The 13565-nt window shown below is 48.4% G+C and overlaps 2 protein-coding genes across 4 annotated transcripts in view; one reads left to right on the forward strand and one right to left on the reverse strand.

Moving 5' to 3' along the window:
* Positions 1-8316, forward strand: part of pex5la (peroxisomal biogenesis factor 5-like a) — a 71064-nt gene extending 62748 nt beyond the window's left edge. For all 3 annotated transcript variants that reach the window (XM_078410925.1, XM_078410927.1, XM_078410926.1), the window contains 3 exons: positions 1097-1262; positions 2439-2596; positions 5203-8316. In XM_078410925.1, coding sequence (XP_078267051.1) covers positions 1097-1262; positions 2439-2596; positions 5203-5401 — 523 coding nt within the window. In that variant the 3' untranslated portion in view covers positions 5402-8316. The remainder of the gene's footprint in view (positions 1-1096; positions 1263-2438; positions 2597-5202) is intronic.
* A 5029-nt stretch (positions 8317-13345) lies between these two features.
* Positions 13346-13565, reverse strand: part of usp13 (ubiquitin specific peptidase 13) — a 59824-nt gene continuing 59604 nt past the window's right edge. Inside the window, exon 20 of the mRNA XM_078410094.1 lies at positions 13346-13439. Coding sequence (XP_078266220.1) covers positions 13346-13439 — 94 coding nt within the window. The remainder of the gene's footprint in view (positions 13440-13565) is intronic.

Here is a 13565-nt window from a genome sequence, read left to right on the forward strand (position 1 = left end):
AATCGAAGGTAGACACAGAAAGCTGGAGTAACTCAGCGGGACAGGCAGCATCTCTGGAGAGAAGGAATGGTGACGTTTCGACGCGAGATGCTGCCTGACCCGCTGAGTTATTCCAGCTTTTTGTGGCTGCCCGGGAGGCGAGTTGCTAGGCAACCTCCATTAGGCTGCGCCGGGACCTCCGGGCCTACACTGTCCGCACCACACCTACACTGCCCGGAAGGTAGGCACAGATTTTAACCAGCATCTGCAGTTTTTTTCCTACCACATTGTCTGGACCTACATCACCACCCCCCCTTAGGCCCAATACGGGACAAGGGCGGTCCCGTACGGGACAAACCAAAATACAGGATGTCCCGGCTAATACGGGACAGTTGGCAACCCAAGGTCTGCTCCGTCATTCAATCATGGCTGATCTATCTCTCCCTCCTAACCCCATTCTCCTGCCTTCTCCCCGCCACCCCTGACACCCGCACTGAACAAGTTATGGAGAGTTAGATCAGCCATGATTGAATGGAGTAGAGTTGATGGGCCGAATGGCCTAAATCAGCACCTAGTACGTGTGAACTGATGCATTGACTGATGTAAGGCCCGACATGGTAACAGCCCCTCCGGCCCAGAGAGTCAGAAGCCTAAACATTGTGCAATCTCTTGCCGTGATAAATGTTTGCCAATTTTCTTGATACAACATGGAAACAGGCCCTTCAGCCCATTGAGTTCACACTGACTATCAATCACCCGTTTGCACCAATTCTGTGCTATCCCACTTTATCATCCACTCCCTACACACTAGGGGGCAATTTACAGAGGGGCCGATTAGCCTACAAACCCGCACGTCTTTGGGATGTGGGAGGAAACCGGAGCGCCCGGAGAAAACCCACGAGATCACAGGGAGAACCTGCAAACTCCACACACACAGACAGCACCCGAGGTCAGGATCGAACCCTGGCTCTCTGAGGCAGCGGCTCTACCCGCTGCGCCATCGTGCCGCCCCCTTAAGCTCAATCCACTTTTGCCTCTGGTTTGTGAATGCTCCATTGGTGAATGGAAAAATCTCCCTTCGTCAGTTGATGAATCTGTAACTTTAATTTCTTTTTAGTTTATTCCTTGCAGAAGTGAAAGACCTGTTTCTGAAAGCTGCAGAACAGAGCCCGGACACGATTGACCCCGACCTGCAGACTGGCCTGGGGGTCTTGTTCAATCTGAGCGGGGAATACGACAAAGCTGTAGGGGCTTTCAATGCTGCCCTGACCATCAGACCACAGGTAAAAACCTCTGATTGATTCATTCTCTCATTCTCTCTCTCTCTCATTCTCTCTCTCTCTCATTCTCTCTCTCTCTCATTCTCTCTCTCTCTCATTCTCTCTCTCTCTCATTCTCTCTCTCTCATTCTCTCTCTCTCATTCTCTCTCTCTCTCTCTCTCTCTCTCTCTCTCTCTCTCTCTCTCTCTCTCTCTCTCTCTCTCTCTCTCTCTCTCTCTCTCTCTCTCTCTCTCTCTCTCTCTCTCTCTCTCTCTCTCTCTCTCTCTCTCTCTCTCTCTCTCTCTCTCTCTCTCTCTCTCTCTCTCTCTCTCTCTCTCTCTCCCCCTCTCTCTCCCCCTCTCTCCCCCCCTCTCCCTTTCCCGCTTCATTGACTTCACAGATGCACCACACATTCCACCATTATTAATGGTGCTAAGATTGCTGCTTGAATAACACAAGATAGAAACATAGAAAATAGGTGAAGGAGGAGGCCACTTGGTCCGTCCAGCCAGCACCGCCATTCATTGTGATCATGGCTGATCATCCACAATCAGTAACCCGTGCCTGCCTTCTCCCCATGTCCCTTGATTCCGTTAGCCCCTAGAGCTCTATCTAACTCTCTTTTAAATTCATCCAGTGAATTGGCCTCCACTGCCCTCTGTGGCAGAGAATTCCACAGATTCACAACTCTCTGACTGAAAAAGTTTTACCTCATTTCTGTTCTAAATGGCCTACCCCTTATTCTTAAACTAGTGGAAACATCCTCTCCACTCTATCCAGGCCTTTCACTATTCTGTATGTCTGGGTCTACAGTGTCCGGGCCTACATTGTCCGAGCCTACAGTGTCCGGGCCTACAGTGTCCGGGCCTACAGTGATCGGGCCTACGGTGTCCGGGCCTACGGTGTCCGGGCCTACGGTGTCCGGGCCTACGGTGATCGGGCCTACGGTGTCCGGGCCTACAGTGTCCGGGCCTAATACGGGACAACGGCGCTCCGTACGGGACAAACCAACTTAGCCCAATATACAGGATGTCCCGGCTAATACGGGACAGTTGGCAACCATACCCCTCATCCTTCTAAACTCCAGCGAGTACAGGCCCAGTGCCGTCAAATGCTCCTCATGAGTAGTGCTCCGTAGGCTGATGGATCCTGGATTCTCCTGACGGTTGTTGTTATAATGACAGCTTTTTATTTCCAAGGATTATTTATTATGGAATCGTCTCGGAGCCACCTTGGCCAATGGAGATCGCAGTGAAGAAGCGGTGGAGGCCTACCAAAGGGCTTTGGAAATCCAACCTGGTTTCATCCGGTCCAGATACAACCTGGGGATCAGCTGCATAAACCTGGGCGCCTACAAGTAAGGACAAAACGTGGCTTGATAGTCTGAAGAAGGGTCTCGACTAGGGTTGCCAACTGTCCCTTATTAGCCGGGACATCCATATTTTGGGCTAAATTGGTTTGTCTCATACGGGACTGCTCTTGTCCCTTATTAGGCCTGGGGGGCGCTGTAGGCCTGGACACTGTAGGCCCGGACACTGTAGGCCCCGGGGCCGCTGTAGGCCTGGACACTGTAGGCCCGGATACTGTAGGCTAACGGAGTGTGTTCGGGGAGCGGGGCCGAGTGTGTTCGCTTAACGGAGTTTGCGTAGCAACCCGCTTCCCGCCCCGGGCGGCCGCCATTGGTGGAGCGGGAGCACGTGGCTGCTGGCTGGGTGAGGTCACGTGGGGCGTGGGGCGGTGACATCACCTTTTGTCCCTTATTTGGGAGTTAGAAAGTTGGCAACCCCTAGTCTCGAACCGAAACGTCACCCATTCCTTCTCTCCAGAGATGCTGCCTGTCCCGCTGAGTTACTCCAGCTTTTTGCGATTTAAACCAGCATCTGCAGTCCTTTCCTACCCAAAACGTAGCTTGTTTGTGCTTGAATAATTGTGTTTATTGAAGAAGGGACTTGGATAGTGGTGGCGCAGCGGTAAAGTCGCTGCCTCACAGCGCCAGAGATCCGGGTTCAATCCTGACTACGGGTGCTGTCTGTACGGAGTTTGCAACTTCTCCCTACGACCGCGTGGGTTTTCTCCGGGTGCTCCGGTTTCCCCCCAAACTCCAGAGACGTGCAGGTTTGCAGGTTAATTGGCTTCGGTAAAAAGCAGGCAATAAAAGCATTTCACTGTACCTCAGTACATGTGAGAATAAAGTAAACTGAAGCTGAAACTGGAACTGAACTGAAATTGTCCCTCGCGTGTTGGATAGTGCTAGTGCACGGGTGATTGCTGGTCAGCATCAACTCAGTGGGCCGAAGGGCCTGCTTCCGTGCTGTATCTTTAAAGTCTAAAGGATATTTGTTACTCTTGAAAAACAGGTATAACCAAAAGTCACTGAAAGGAAGCATGCAGGTACAGCAGGCAGTGAAGAAAGCCAATGGAATGTTGGCCTTCATAACAAGAGGAGTTGAGTATAGGAGCAAAGAGGTCCTTCTGCAGTTGTACAGGGCCCTAGTGAGACCGCACCTGGAGTACTGTGTGCAGTTTTGGTCTCCAAATTTGAGGAAGGATATTCTTGCTATTGAGGGCGTGCAGCGTAGGTTTACTAGGTTAATTCCCGGAATGGCGGGACTGTCATATGTTGAAAGACTGGAGCGACTAGGCTTGTATACACTGGAATTTAGAAGGATGAGAGGGGATCTTATCGAAACGTATAAGATTATTAAGGGGTTGGACACATTAGAAGCAGGAAACATGTTCCCAATGTTGGGGGAGTCCAGAACCAGGGGCCACAGTTTAAGAATAAGGGGTAGGCCATTTAGAACAGAGATGAGGAAAAACTTTTTCAGTCAGAGAGTTGTGAATCTGTGGAATTCTCTGCCTCAGAAGGCAGTGGAGGCCAATTCTCTGAATACATTCAAGAGAGAGCTAGATAGAGCTCTTAAGGAGAGCGGAGTCAGGGGGTATGGGGAGAAGGCAGGAACGGGGTAGTGATTGAGAATGATCAGCCATGATCACATTGAATGGCGGTGCTGGCTCGAAGGGCCGAATGGCCTCCTCCTGCATCTATTGTCTATTGTCTATTGTCTAAAAGAGGTTTAGGTTTATTACTGCCACCTGTCCTGAGGTACAGTGCCAAGCTTTCTTGTGCATGTTACCCAAACAGATCAGATATACCATCCTGTACATAAACACAATCAACTCAAACTCAAGTACAACAGGTGGAGCAAAGGCGAAGGTACAGAGAGAGTACAGGATATCGTTCTCAGCATCGTGAACTTGGCAACTTTGTGGAACAATGTTAACGATTGACGTAAAATTCCAGGAACGAGCAGGTTAACATACGATGAGCTTGTGTCGGCACTGGGCCTGCACTCGCTGGAGTTTAGAAGAATGAGGGGGGACCTCATTGAAACGTACAGAATCGTGAAAGGCCTGGATGGAGAGGACAAGTCAACGGATATATTTAAGGCAGAGATAGATAGATTCTTGATTAGTACGGGTGTCAGGGGTTTATGGGGAGAAGTCAGGAGAATGGGGTTAGGAGAGATAGATCGGCCATAGACAATAGACAACAGACAATAGGTGCAGGAGGAGGCCATTCGGCCCTTCGAGCCAGCATCGCCATTCAATGTGATCATGGCTGATCATTCTCAATCAGTACCCCGTTCCTGCCTTCTCCCCATACCCCCTGACTCCGCTATCCTTAAGAGCTCTATCTAGCTCTCTCTGATTGAATGGCATAGACTTGATGGGCCGAAGGGCCTAATTCTGTTGCTATCATTTATGAGTTTAGGCCTCTGTGCTGGCTCAGCTTTGGGGAGATAGCTTGGTGTGACCCTGGATAGTTGACGTAGCAAAGCTGGGAAATACTTTACAGGATGCAGAGATAGATCAGCCAGTGATCGAATGGCAGAGTGGACTCGATGGGCCGAAGGGCCTAATACTGCTGCTATGACCATTGTGACTTTGTGTCTGGCACAGGGAGGCGGTTAGCAACTTCCTCACGGCGTTGAACCTTCAGAGGAAGACCCGCGCGGTACAATCCTGCCATCAGTTCATCTCGGGCAGCATCTGGACGGCGGTGAGGATAGCCCTGTCCCTCATGGACCAGCCCGAGCTCTTCCACGCCGCCCACGTTGGAGACCTGGACACCCTCATGAAAGCCTTCAACATGGACTGAGCTGACACGGACAGGGGCATGTCAGGCCCACCCCCCCCCCCCCCCCCACACCCCCCCCCAACGTACACACTGTACACTCCCCACTGTGGAAGCAGGCCTTCCACCACCAACCAACAGGTGGACCATGACCCAAAGCTGCCCGGTGGTCGGAGGAACAAACCAAATTTGGATGCACAGAGTTTCAACCCAACTACGGACTTAGACTTTATCGTCTTCCGGGCGGTGGTGTAAATTAACTTTATGATACTTGAGATAATATTGCATTCTTACTCAGATTCTTCAAAGTGTATTTGTGTTCTAGTGTGGTAAATTAACCTGCTAATCGTATATGATGCCCCATCAAAACGGGCGTCAGGTGTTACGGGGAGAAGGCAGGAGAATGGGGTGAGGAGAGAGAGGTGGACCAGCCCTGATTGAATGGCGGACTAGACCTGATGGGCCGAGTGGCCTTATTCTGCTCCTATCACTTATGAATTTATGGACATGATAATCACATTCTCTCTGGGAAACGTCAGCAAAGACAATGAGGTTGAATGAAATTGGAAACTCATCTCAGTCATAAAGGCACTTGTTTGAGCAAGGCGGGCATTAAGTGCTGCCAAATATAGATTAGGACCATTTCCAAAACATTTGCACTGAAGCAGTTTAGACCACCGCTTCACTGAGTGTGGGTGGCACGGTGGCGCAGCGGAAGAGTTGCTGCCTCGCAGCGCCCGAGACTCAGGTTCCATCCCGACTACGGGCGCTGTCTGTACGGAGTTTGTACGTTCTCCCCGTGACCTGCGTGGGTTTTCTCCGAGATCTTCGGTTTCCTCCCACACTCCAAAGACGTGCAGGTTTGTAGGTTAATTGGCTTGGTGTGAATGTAAAATTGTCCTTAGTGGGTGTAGGATAGTGTTAGTGTGCGGGGATCGCTGGTCGGTGCGGACTCGATGGGCCGAAGGGCCTGTTTCCGCGCTGCATATCTAACCTAAACTAAACTAAACACCCTGCTCATTATCTCCCACCCATCAAATCTTGCCACTTGAATGAATCAGCTACTTCAATGGAATAAATCTGATTAAATTCAGTTTAGTTTTAGGATAGATTCAGGGAAGGTATCCCAAGCAGGATAATAAATTAATAGATTTTAGATATTAATGAATAAGAAAGAGAGCTAAGCTAAACGTTTAAAATGAGCGGCACGGTGGCGCAGCGGTAGAGTTGCTGCCTTACAGCACCCAGAGACCCGGGTTCCATCCTGACTACGGGCGCTATCTGCACAGAGTTTGTACGTTCTCCCCGTGACCTGCGTGGGTTTTCTCCAGGATCTCCGGTTTCCTCCCACACTCCAAAGACGTGCAGGTTTGTAGGTCGATTGGCTTAGGTAAAATGGTAAATTGTCCCTAGTGTGCAGGATAGTGTTAGTGTGCGGGGATCGCTGGTCGACGTGGACTCGGTGGGCCGAAGGGCCTGTTTCCACGCTGTATCTCTAAACTAAACTAAACTAAAGGTGCCGTTAAGTACAGGAATGTGGTGCAGGGGTAAGAGATTAGCCATGATTCTACTGAAGGGACTCTAAATGCTGGAGTAACTCAGCAGGTCAGGCAGCGTCCCTGGGGATTGTGGATCGTCGACGTCTCCACATGGGACCCTTCTTCAGACTCGAGTCTTTTTTTTTTGTAAATCGGCTTCTTCAGTTCCCTGTTTGTACATCTTACTGAAGGGTTTGGGAAAGCACAAGGGGCCAAATGGCCGCTCCCCCGACTTTGTTCCTCGCGTCCTTAAGTAACGCCACACCGTAAACCTACCCAAACTCTGCACGGAACAAATAAACTCCCACACAGAAATCTACAGATGCTGGAAACCTGAACAAAATGCAGGGGTAACTTTGCGGGTCGGGCAGCATCTGTGGTAACGATAGCTTTAGGAGATGTAGCTCATTTATAGCTTCCACTTTACCTAAAAACCTACCTTATAAAAATGGAATATCTGCTACTTTGAGAGATGCTGCATGATTAGATCAGCACCTACTTTTGAAAAAGCTTTTACATTTTCGAATATATAAGACATGAAATATAGATTATTATTGACTCTACCTGTGGCTAATTTTGCACATATCTACGACTTATATCGAAAGCACTAAACGTGTCTATTAATATATGAACTATAAAGAGAACTGTCCATATCATATTGTAAATAGTTCCTCTGTCTAACTGTTGTGACTGAAAGATGAATTTAATTTTAATTAAAGCATTTCCGATTTAGTCACAGCAAGCAAAAAATATATTATAATAATAATTTCTATTCTTAATGGATATTTCTAAGGCAGAGACAGAAAAATTGTTGGTCAGTACAGGTGTCAGGGGTTATTGGGGAGAAGGCAGGGGAATGGGGTTAGGAGGGAGAGATAGATCAGCCATGATTGAATGTCGGAGTAGACTTGATGGGCCGAATGGCCTAATTCTGCTTCCTATCACTTATGAACTTAATTGAAAACAAATTCTGGTTACTAATCTACACACGGTTTATATTTGTACCTCCCCAGCAGTAGTAGAGAACCACAGTGTATTTTTCTCCATAATGTTATATTGTTCCGAGATTAATTTAGAAGCTTGTCCGTGATTGCAGCAAATGGTTAGTTTCTAGTTTCCTTATCACTTTGTTTCCATTTGGGAACTCTATGTAAGAAATTAACCGCCTAGTTCTGAGGAACTTTGAATTAATTGTATTCTGAGTGACTATATCACCCGCTGTGTAAAAAACTCTGCAGGTTATTTAAAATACTATTACTTTGACGCTTCAAACCAGCACATGCACTAAACAAGGACTTGCCAGGGTGGTGTGAGAGCATTTACAACAAGTACACAACTTGATAGGGTATTTAAATAAAGTTAAATATGCACAGGTTATTTGCTGTACAGATTATCTCTAATAAAACGCACTTTGAAATGTGTTCCTCTTTCTGTTGTGACATCGATATCTATTGGCATTCACCGCGATTCTCAGTGAAACTAATTTCTGCAACACAATTTAATAGGCCCGTTCAAATGGGTACTGTAAGTAGGGTTGCCAACCGTCCCATATTAGCCGGGACATCCCGTATTTTGGGCTAAATTGGTTTGTCCCATACGGGACCGCCCTTGTCCCGTACTAGGCCCGGGGGGACGCTGTAGGCCCGGACATTGTAGGCCCGGATGCTGTAGGCCCAGACACTGTAGGCCCGGGGGCTGCAGGCCCGGACACTGTAGGCCCGGACGCTGTAGGCCCAGACACTGTAGGCCCGCACACTGTAGGCCCGGACACTGTAGGCCCGGGGGCCACTGTAGTCCCGGACACTGTAGGCCCAGACGCTGTAGGCCCGGACGCTGTAGGCCCGGACACTGTAGGCCCGGGGGCCGCTGTAGGTCCGGACACTGTAGGCCCGGGGGCCGCTGTAGGCCTGGACACTGTAGGCTAGCGGAGCGTGTTCGGGGAGCGGGGCCGAGTGTGTTCGCCTAACGGAGGTTACGTAGCAACCCGCTTCCCGACCCCGGGCAGCCACCATTGGTGGAGCGGGAGCACATGGCTGCTGGCTGGGTGAGGTCCCGTGGTGCGCGGGGCGGTGACGTCACCTTTTATCCCTTATTTGGGAGTTAGAAAGTTGGCAACCCGAACTGTAAATGCTAGCAAAACACAAACAAGGAAGTGTAAAAGCTGGAATCTTGAGCTAAACACAGACACTTCTTTTAGCCACCAGTACGGGAATCAAAAAACAAAGGACAGAGGTTTAAGGTGAGAGGGGAAAGATTTAATAGGAAACTGAGGGGCAACTTTTTCCACACAGAGGGTGGTGGGTGTATAGAGAAAAACAAAGAAGAAAAAATATAGGAAAATAGGTGCAGGAGGCCATTCGGCCCTTCGAGCCAGCACCACCATTCAATGTGATCAGGGGTGACCATCCAAAATCAGTACCCCGTTTCTGCTTTCTCCCCATATCCCTTGATTCCTTTAGCCCTAAGAGCTAAATCTAACTCTCTCTTGAATACATCCAGTGAATTGGCCTCCACTGCCTTCTGTGGCAGAGAATTCCACAGATTCACAACTCTCTGGGTGAAGAAGTTTTTCCTCATATCAGTCCTAAATGGCCGACCCCTTGTTCTTAAACTGTGACCCCCTGGTTCTGGACTCTCCCAACATCAGGAACATTTTACCTGCATGAACCTTGTTCATGGAACGAGCTGCTAGAGGAGGTAGGTAGAGTTATGGGCCTGTCCCGCTTTAGGCGATTTCTTTGGCGACTGCCGGCGGCTGTCAAAGTCGTAGCAGATCCCCGAACTTTTCTTTTACCCGACGACAATGACCACGACAATGGCCACGACAATGACCACGACAAAGACCACGACAATGGCCACGACAATGACCACCACAATGGCCACGACAATGGCCACGACAATGACCACGACAATGACCACGACAATGCCGAGTCAGGTCGAGATTACACGTCTTCTGAAACATCGCAAATTTCCCACGCTGTCAATGCTTCTCCGGCGTCCTAATTTTCGCTGAAATCACTGACAAGTCGGTAAGTACTTGAGATTTTTGAACTATAACATCTTGCCTGGGTTACTTAAAAACCAAGCTTCACTGTAACAAGGAATAAACCGGATTTACTTCCAGTTTACTAATAGCTGTATTAAAAAAAAAAAATACAAAAAGTGGTTCAGTGGATTTTTGTGAAAAGTGTGTGGGCATTCTTTGAAAATGTACGGGAGATGCATATCTGGTTCCTGGGTTGCATATCTGGGTTGGGAGCCCACTTTAAATGTAATGGCTGATGGCCATAAACATCGCGAAAATTCCCACGCTTACCTGACCGTCAAACTGTCGCCTCCAATCTACCTGTCAAATGTCCTGACGGTAAATAAATTGGTTAAACACAAGCATTTTATGGTATTTTGAAATGACTTTACTTATTTCAATATTACGTGCTTGTAAATGCATCTTAAGAGAACCTAGCAAACCTGGGGACAGCGTGCAACAGATAAGCAACGATACCTGGCGACAAGCCAGCTGTCGCCGAGCGATTTCTTTACAATCCACTACGATTTTTGGAAGATTCCTCACGATCATGCCCGCGACACCCCTGCGAACATTCGGCGACAGCCTAGTCACCGGCAGTCGCCTTAAAATCGCCTAAGTGAGACAGGCCCTTTACTCCGGCATTTTGAGTCCACCTTCGAGAGAACGTACAAACTCCGTACAGATAGTACCCGTAGTCAGGATTGAACCTGGGCCCCTGGCGTTGTGTTCCACATTTGGCCTGTATCCCTCTAAACCTAAATAATACCCTGGGCTTCATTTAACTAATTTGTAACTTCAAAAGGAAATCAATAATTTAAATTTGAAATAAAAACTCAAAGCCAAAAAGGTTTCGACTACATTTTTTATTACTTCAGTGCAGTAAAGAAGATTGTCTTCAACGTTTTCCAGTTACATTAACACTGATGGCAGTAATGTGTGACTGAAATAATGCCGTAATGGACAAGAAACAAATCTCTGCTTCACTCTGACAAATAAGTTACCTTTTAAAAAAAAACTTAATGGTGCCAGGGTGATACAGTGGTGGAAAACGGCAACACTTTCATGAACACAACTTTAAAATCACGTACCAGTGTGAAAGATCATTGAGGAATAGGGTTGCCAACTGTCCCGTATTAGCCGGGACATCTCGTATTTTGGGCTAAATTGGTTTGTCCCGTCCTGGACCGCCCTTGTCCCGTATTAGGCCCGGGAGGCACTATAGGCCCGGACATTGTAGGTAGGGGGGGCCGCTGTAGGCCTGGGGGCGGCTGTAGGCCTGGGGGCGGCTGTAGGCCCGGGGGCCGCTGTAGGCTAACCGAGTGTGTTCGGCGGGCGGGGCCGAGCGTGTTCGCCTAACGGAGATTGCGTAGCAACCCGCCTCCCGGCCCGGGCGGCCGCCATTGGGAGTGAGAAAGTTGGCACCCCTATAGAGGAGCCAAAGATAGACACAGATTGCTGGAGTAACTCAGCGGGTCAGACAGCATCCCTGGAGAAAAGGAGAATAGGGTGATGTTTCGGGTCGAGACCCTTCTTCAGACCAGAAACGCCTCCCATTCCTTCTCTCCAGAGATGCTGCCTGGCACGCTGAGTTACTCCAGCATTCGATGCAGTTCCTTCCTACACATTGAGGCTTCAGTGATCACATCAACAAAACTACAGAGTTGTGCACTGCATCAATCAGGACAAGCATTTAGAAAGGAAAAGGCTCCTTTCTTTGTCTTTGTGGAGAGGAGTTTCTGGCTGAATATTCACTAGAACTAGAAGAGTTCTGAATGCCTGACATTTTCAAAGTACAGATGCTCCTCGACTTACAATGGGGTCACGTTCCTATAAACCCATCGTAAATCGAAAATATCGTAAACCGAAAGTGCATTTAATACACCAAACCTACCAGACATCATAGCCGTCTAACCTACGGTTTCTACTGAATGTTGACTTTAGCTTAGTTTAGTTTAGAGATACAGCGCGGAAACAGGCCCTTTCGGCCCACCGGGTCCGCGCCGACCAGCGATCCCCGCACGTTAACACCATCCTACACACACTAGGGACAATTTTTACATTTATACCAAGCCAATTAACCTACAAACTTGCACGTCTTTGGAGAGTGGGAGGAAACCGAAGATCTCGGAGAAAACCCACGCAGGTCACGGGGAGAACGTACAAACCCCTGTATATCAATAACAGATACACTACAGAAAGAAGTATTACCATTGTAATAGTTTCTTTTCGATCAGTGGGAACTTTAGAATCTCAATGAATACTGCCAATTAGTTGATTTGTAAAAAATATAACTAGAATTGTGGGCAAACAGCTTAGTTTAATTCTAGTTGAGAGTAACAGCGTGGAAACAAGCTCTTTGTCCCACTGAGTCTGCAACAACCAGCGAACACCTCGCACATTAATTCTACCCTACACACCAGGGATAATTTACATCTGTGGAGAACGTGGATTGGTGACGTTTCGTAACGGGACTCCTCTTTAGATTCATCGTGGTGGGAGGGTGGAAAGAGAGATGGAAGAGGGAGAGGCAGGACAAAGCGTGGCAGGTAAAAGGTGAACACAGGCCCGATGGACGGGTGGTTAGAGAGATGAAAAAGGCAAAAGGATGGAAGAGCTGCGAATTGAGGAAGGTGGAATGGTGGGGGAGGTTGGGAGGAGGGGCGGGGGAAATAGATCCTAGTCCAGGTGGGGCTCAGGTTACCAACAATTGGAGGATTCATTGTCCATACTGTTGGGCTGTGGACTACATGAGATGCATGAGGATGGTCATGCTAAGATCTAACACATGAAGAATGACCAGGTGAGACCACGGTGTAAGGGCCTAGACACATTGCCCAATTATCATGGGCCTTGCGTTTAACGCTCCAGGGGGTAAACTTTAGTAGGAGGCATGGATTGTTCAAAGCTCACAAACTGATCAGTAACTCAAAGGCACATGGACGTCCCGGCAATACCTCGCTGGTGCCAAACCCACGACGGCCTTTCCTCTCATTAAACGCGGTGTCGAAGGAAAGAGAGAAAACGGGTTCCGTGAGATCAGCTTCATTCCGTAATGAGATGCCCGCCCATCACAACTGAACAATAGGTCGGACAGATGCACTGCCACGTGAGAGAACAGGGGGCAATGAGAAAAAAATGGAGATGTTTTTATACCTCATAGACCAGTTTCAAAGCAGACTGGCCAGCTTTCTCCAGATGCAGCTTTTCAAAAATAAAACAAAAGACTGTCAATATATTAAACGATCAATAAAATTCCTTTTTCATGACAAAACATATTGCATTTGGGTTTTCTATAAATAAGGCATTTGCACATTAATGCACCGTTTCCCCTCTATCGTTCCACAGTCTGGAGAATCTTTGCTCGTCGGATCGAAGGATGGCTCCGGTTTCCAGACCAATCTCTCAATAGCCCAACCGCTGGTAAAAGTAAATGTAGCCAAGGTCCTTTGGAGGTTTCACTGACGTGTGGACTTTATGGTCGTTGTAGATCACCCATCTGGAATTGGGAAACAATTAAACAACACAATCTAGAGTGAGATACGGGCTTGGACCAGCTCACACCCCAGCGCTATGAATGTGGCCTTCAAGTAACCGTTGCTCTCCCTCTCCCTCCATCCCTCCC

Source organism: Rhinoraja longicauda, chromosome 13 (assembly GCF_053455715.1).
Source record: "Rhinoraja longicauda isolate Sanriku21f chromosome 13, sRhiLon1.1, whole genome shotgun sequence".
NCBI lineage: Eukaryota > Metazoa > Chordata > Chondrichthyes > Rajiformes > Arhynchobatidae > Rhinoraja > Rhinoraja longicauda.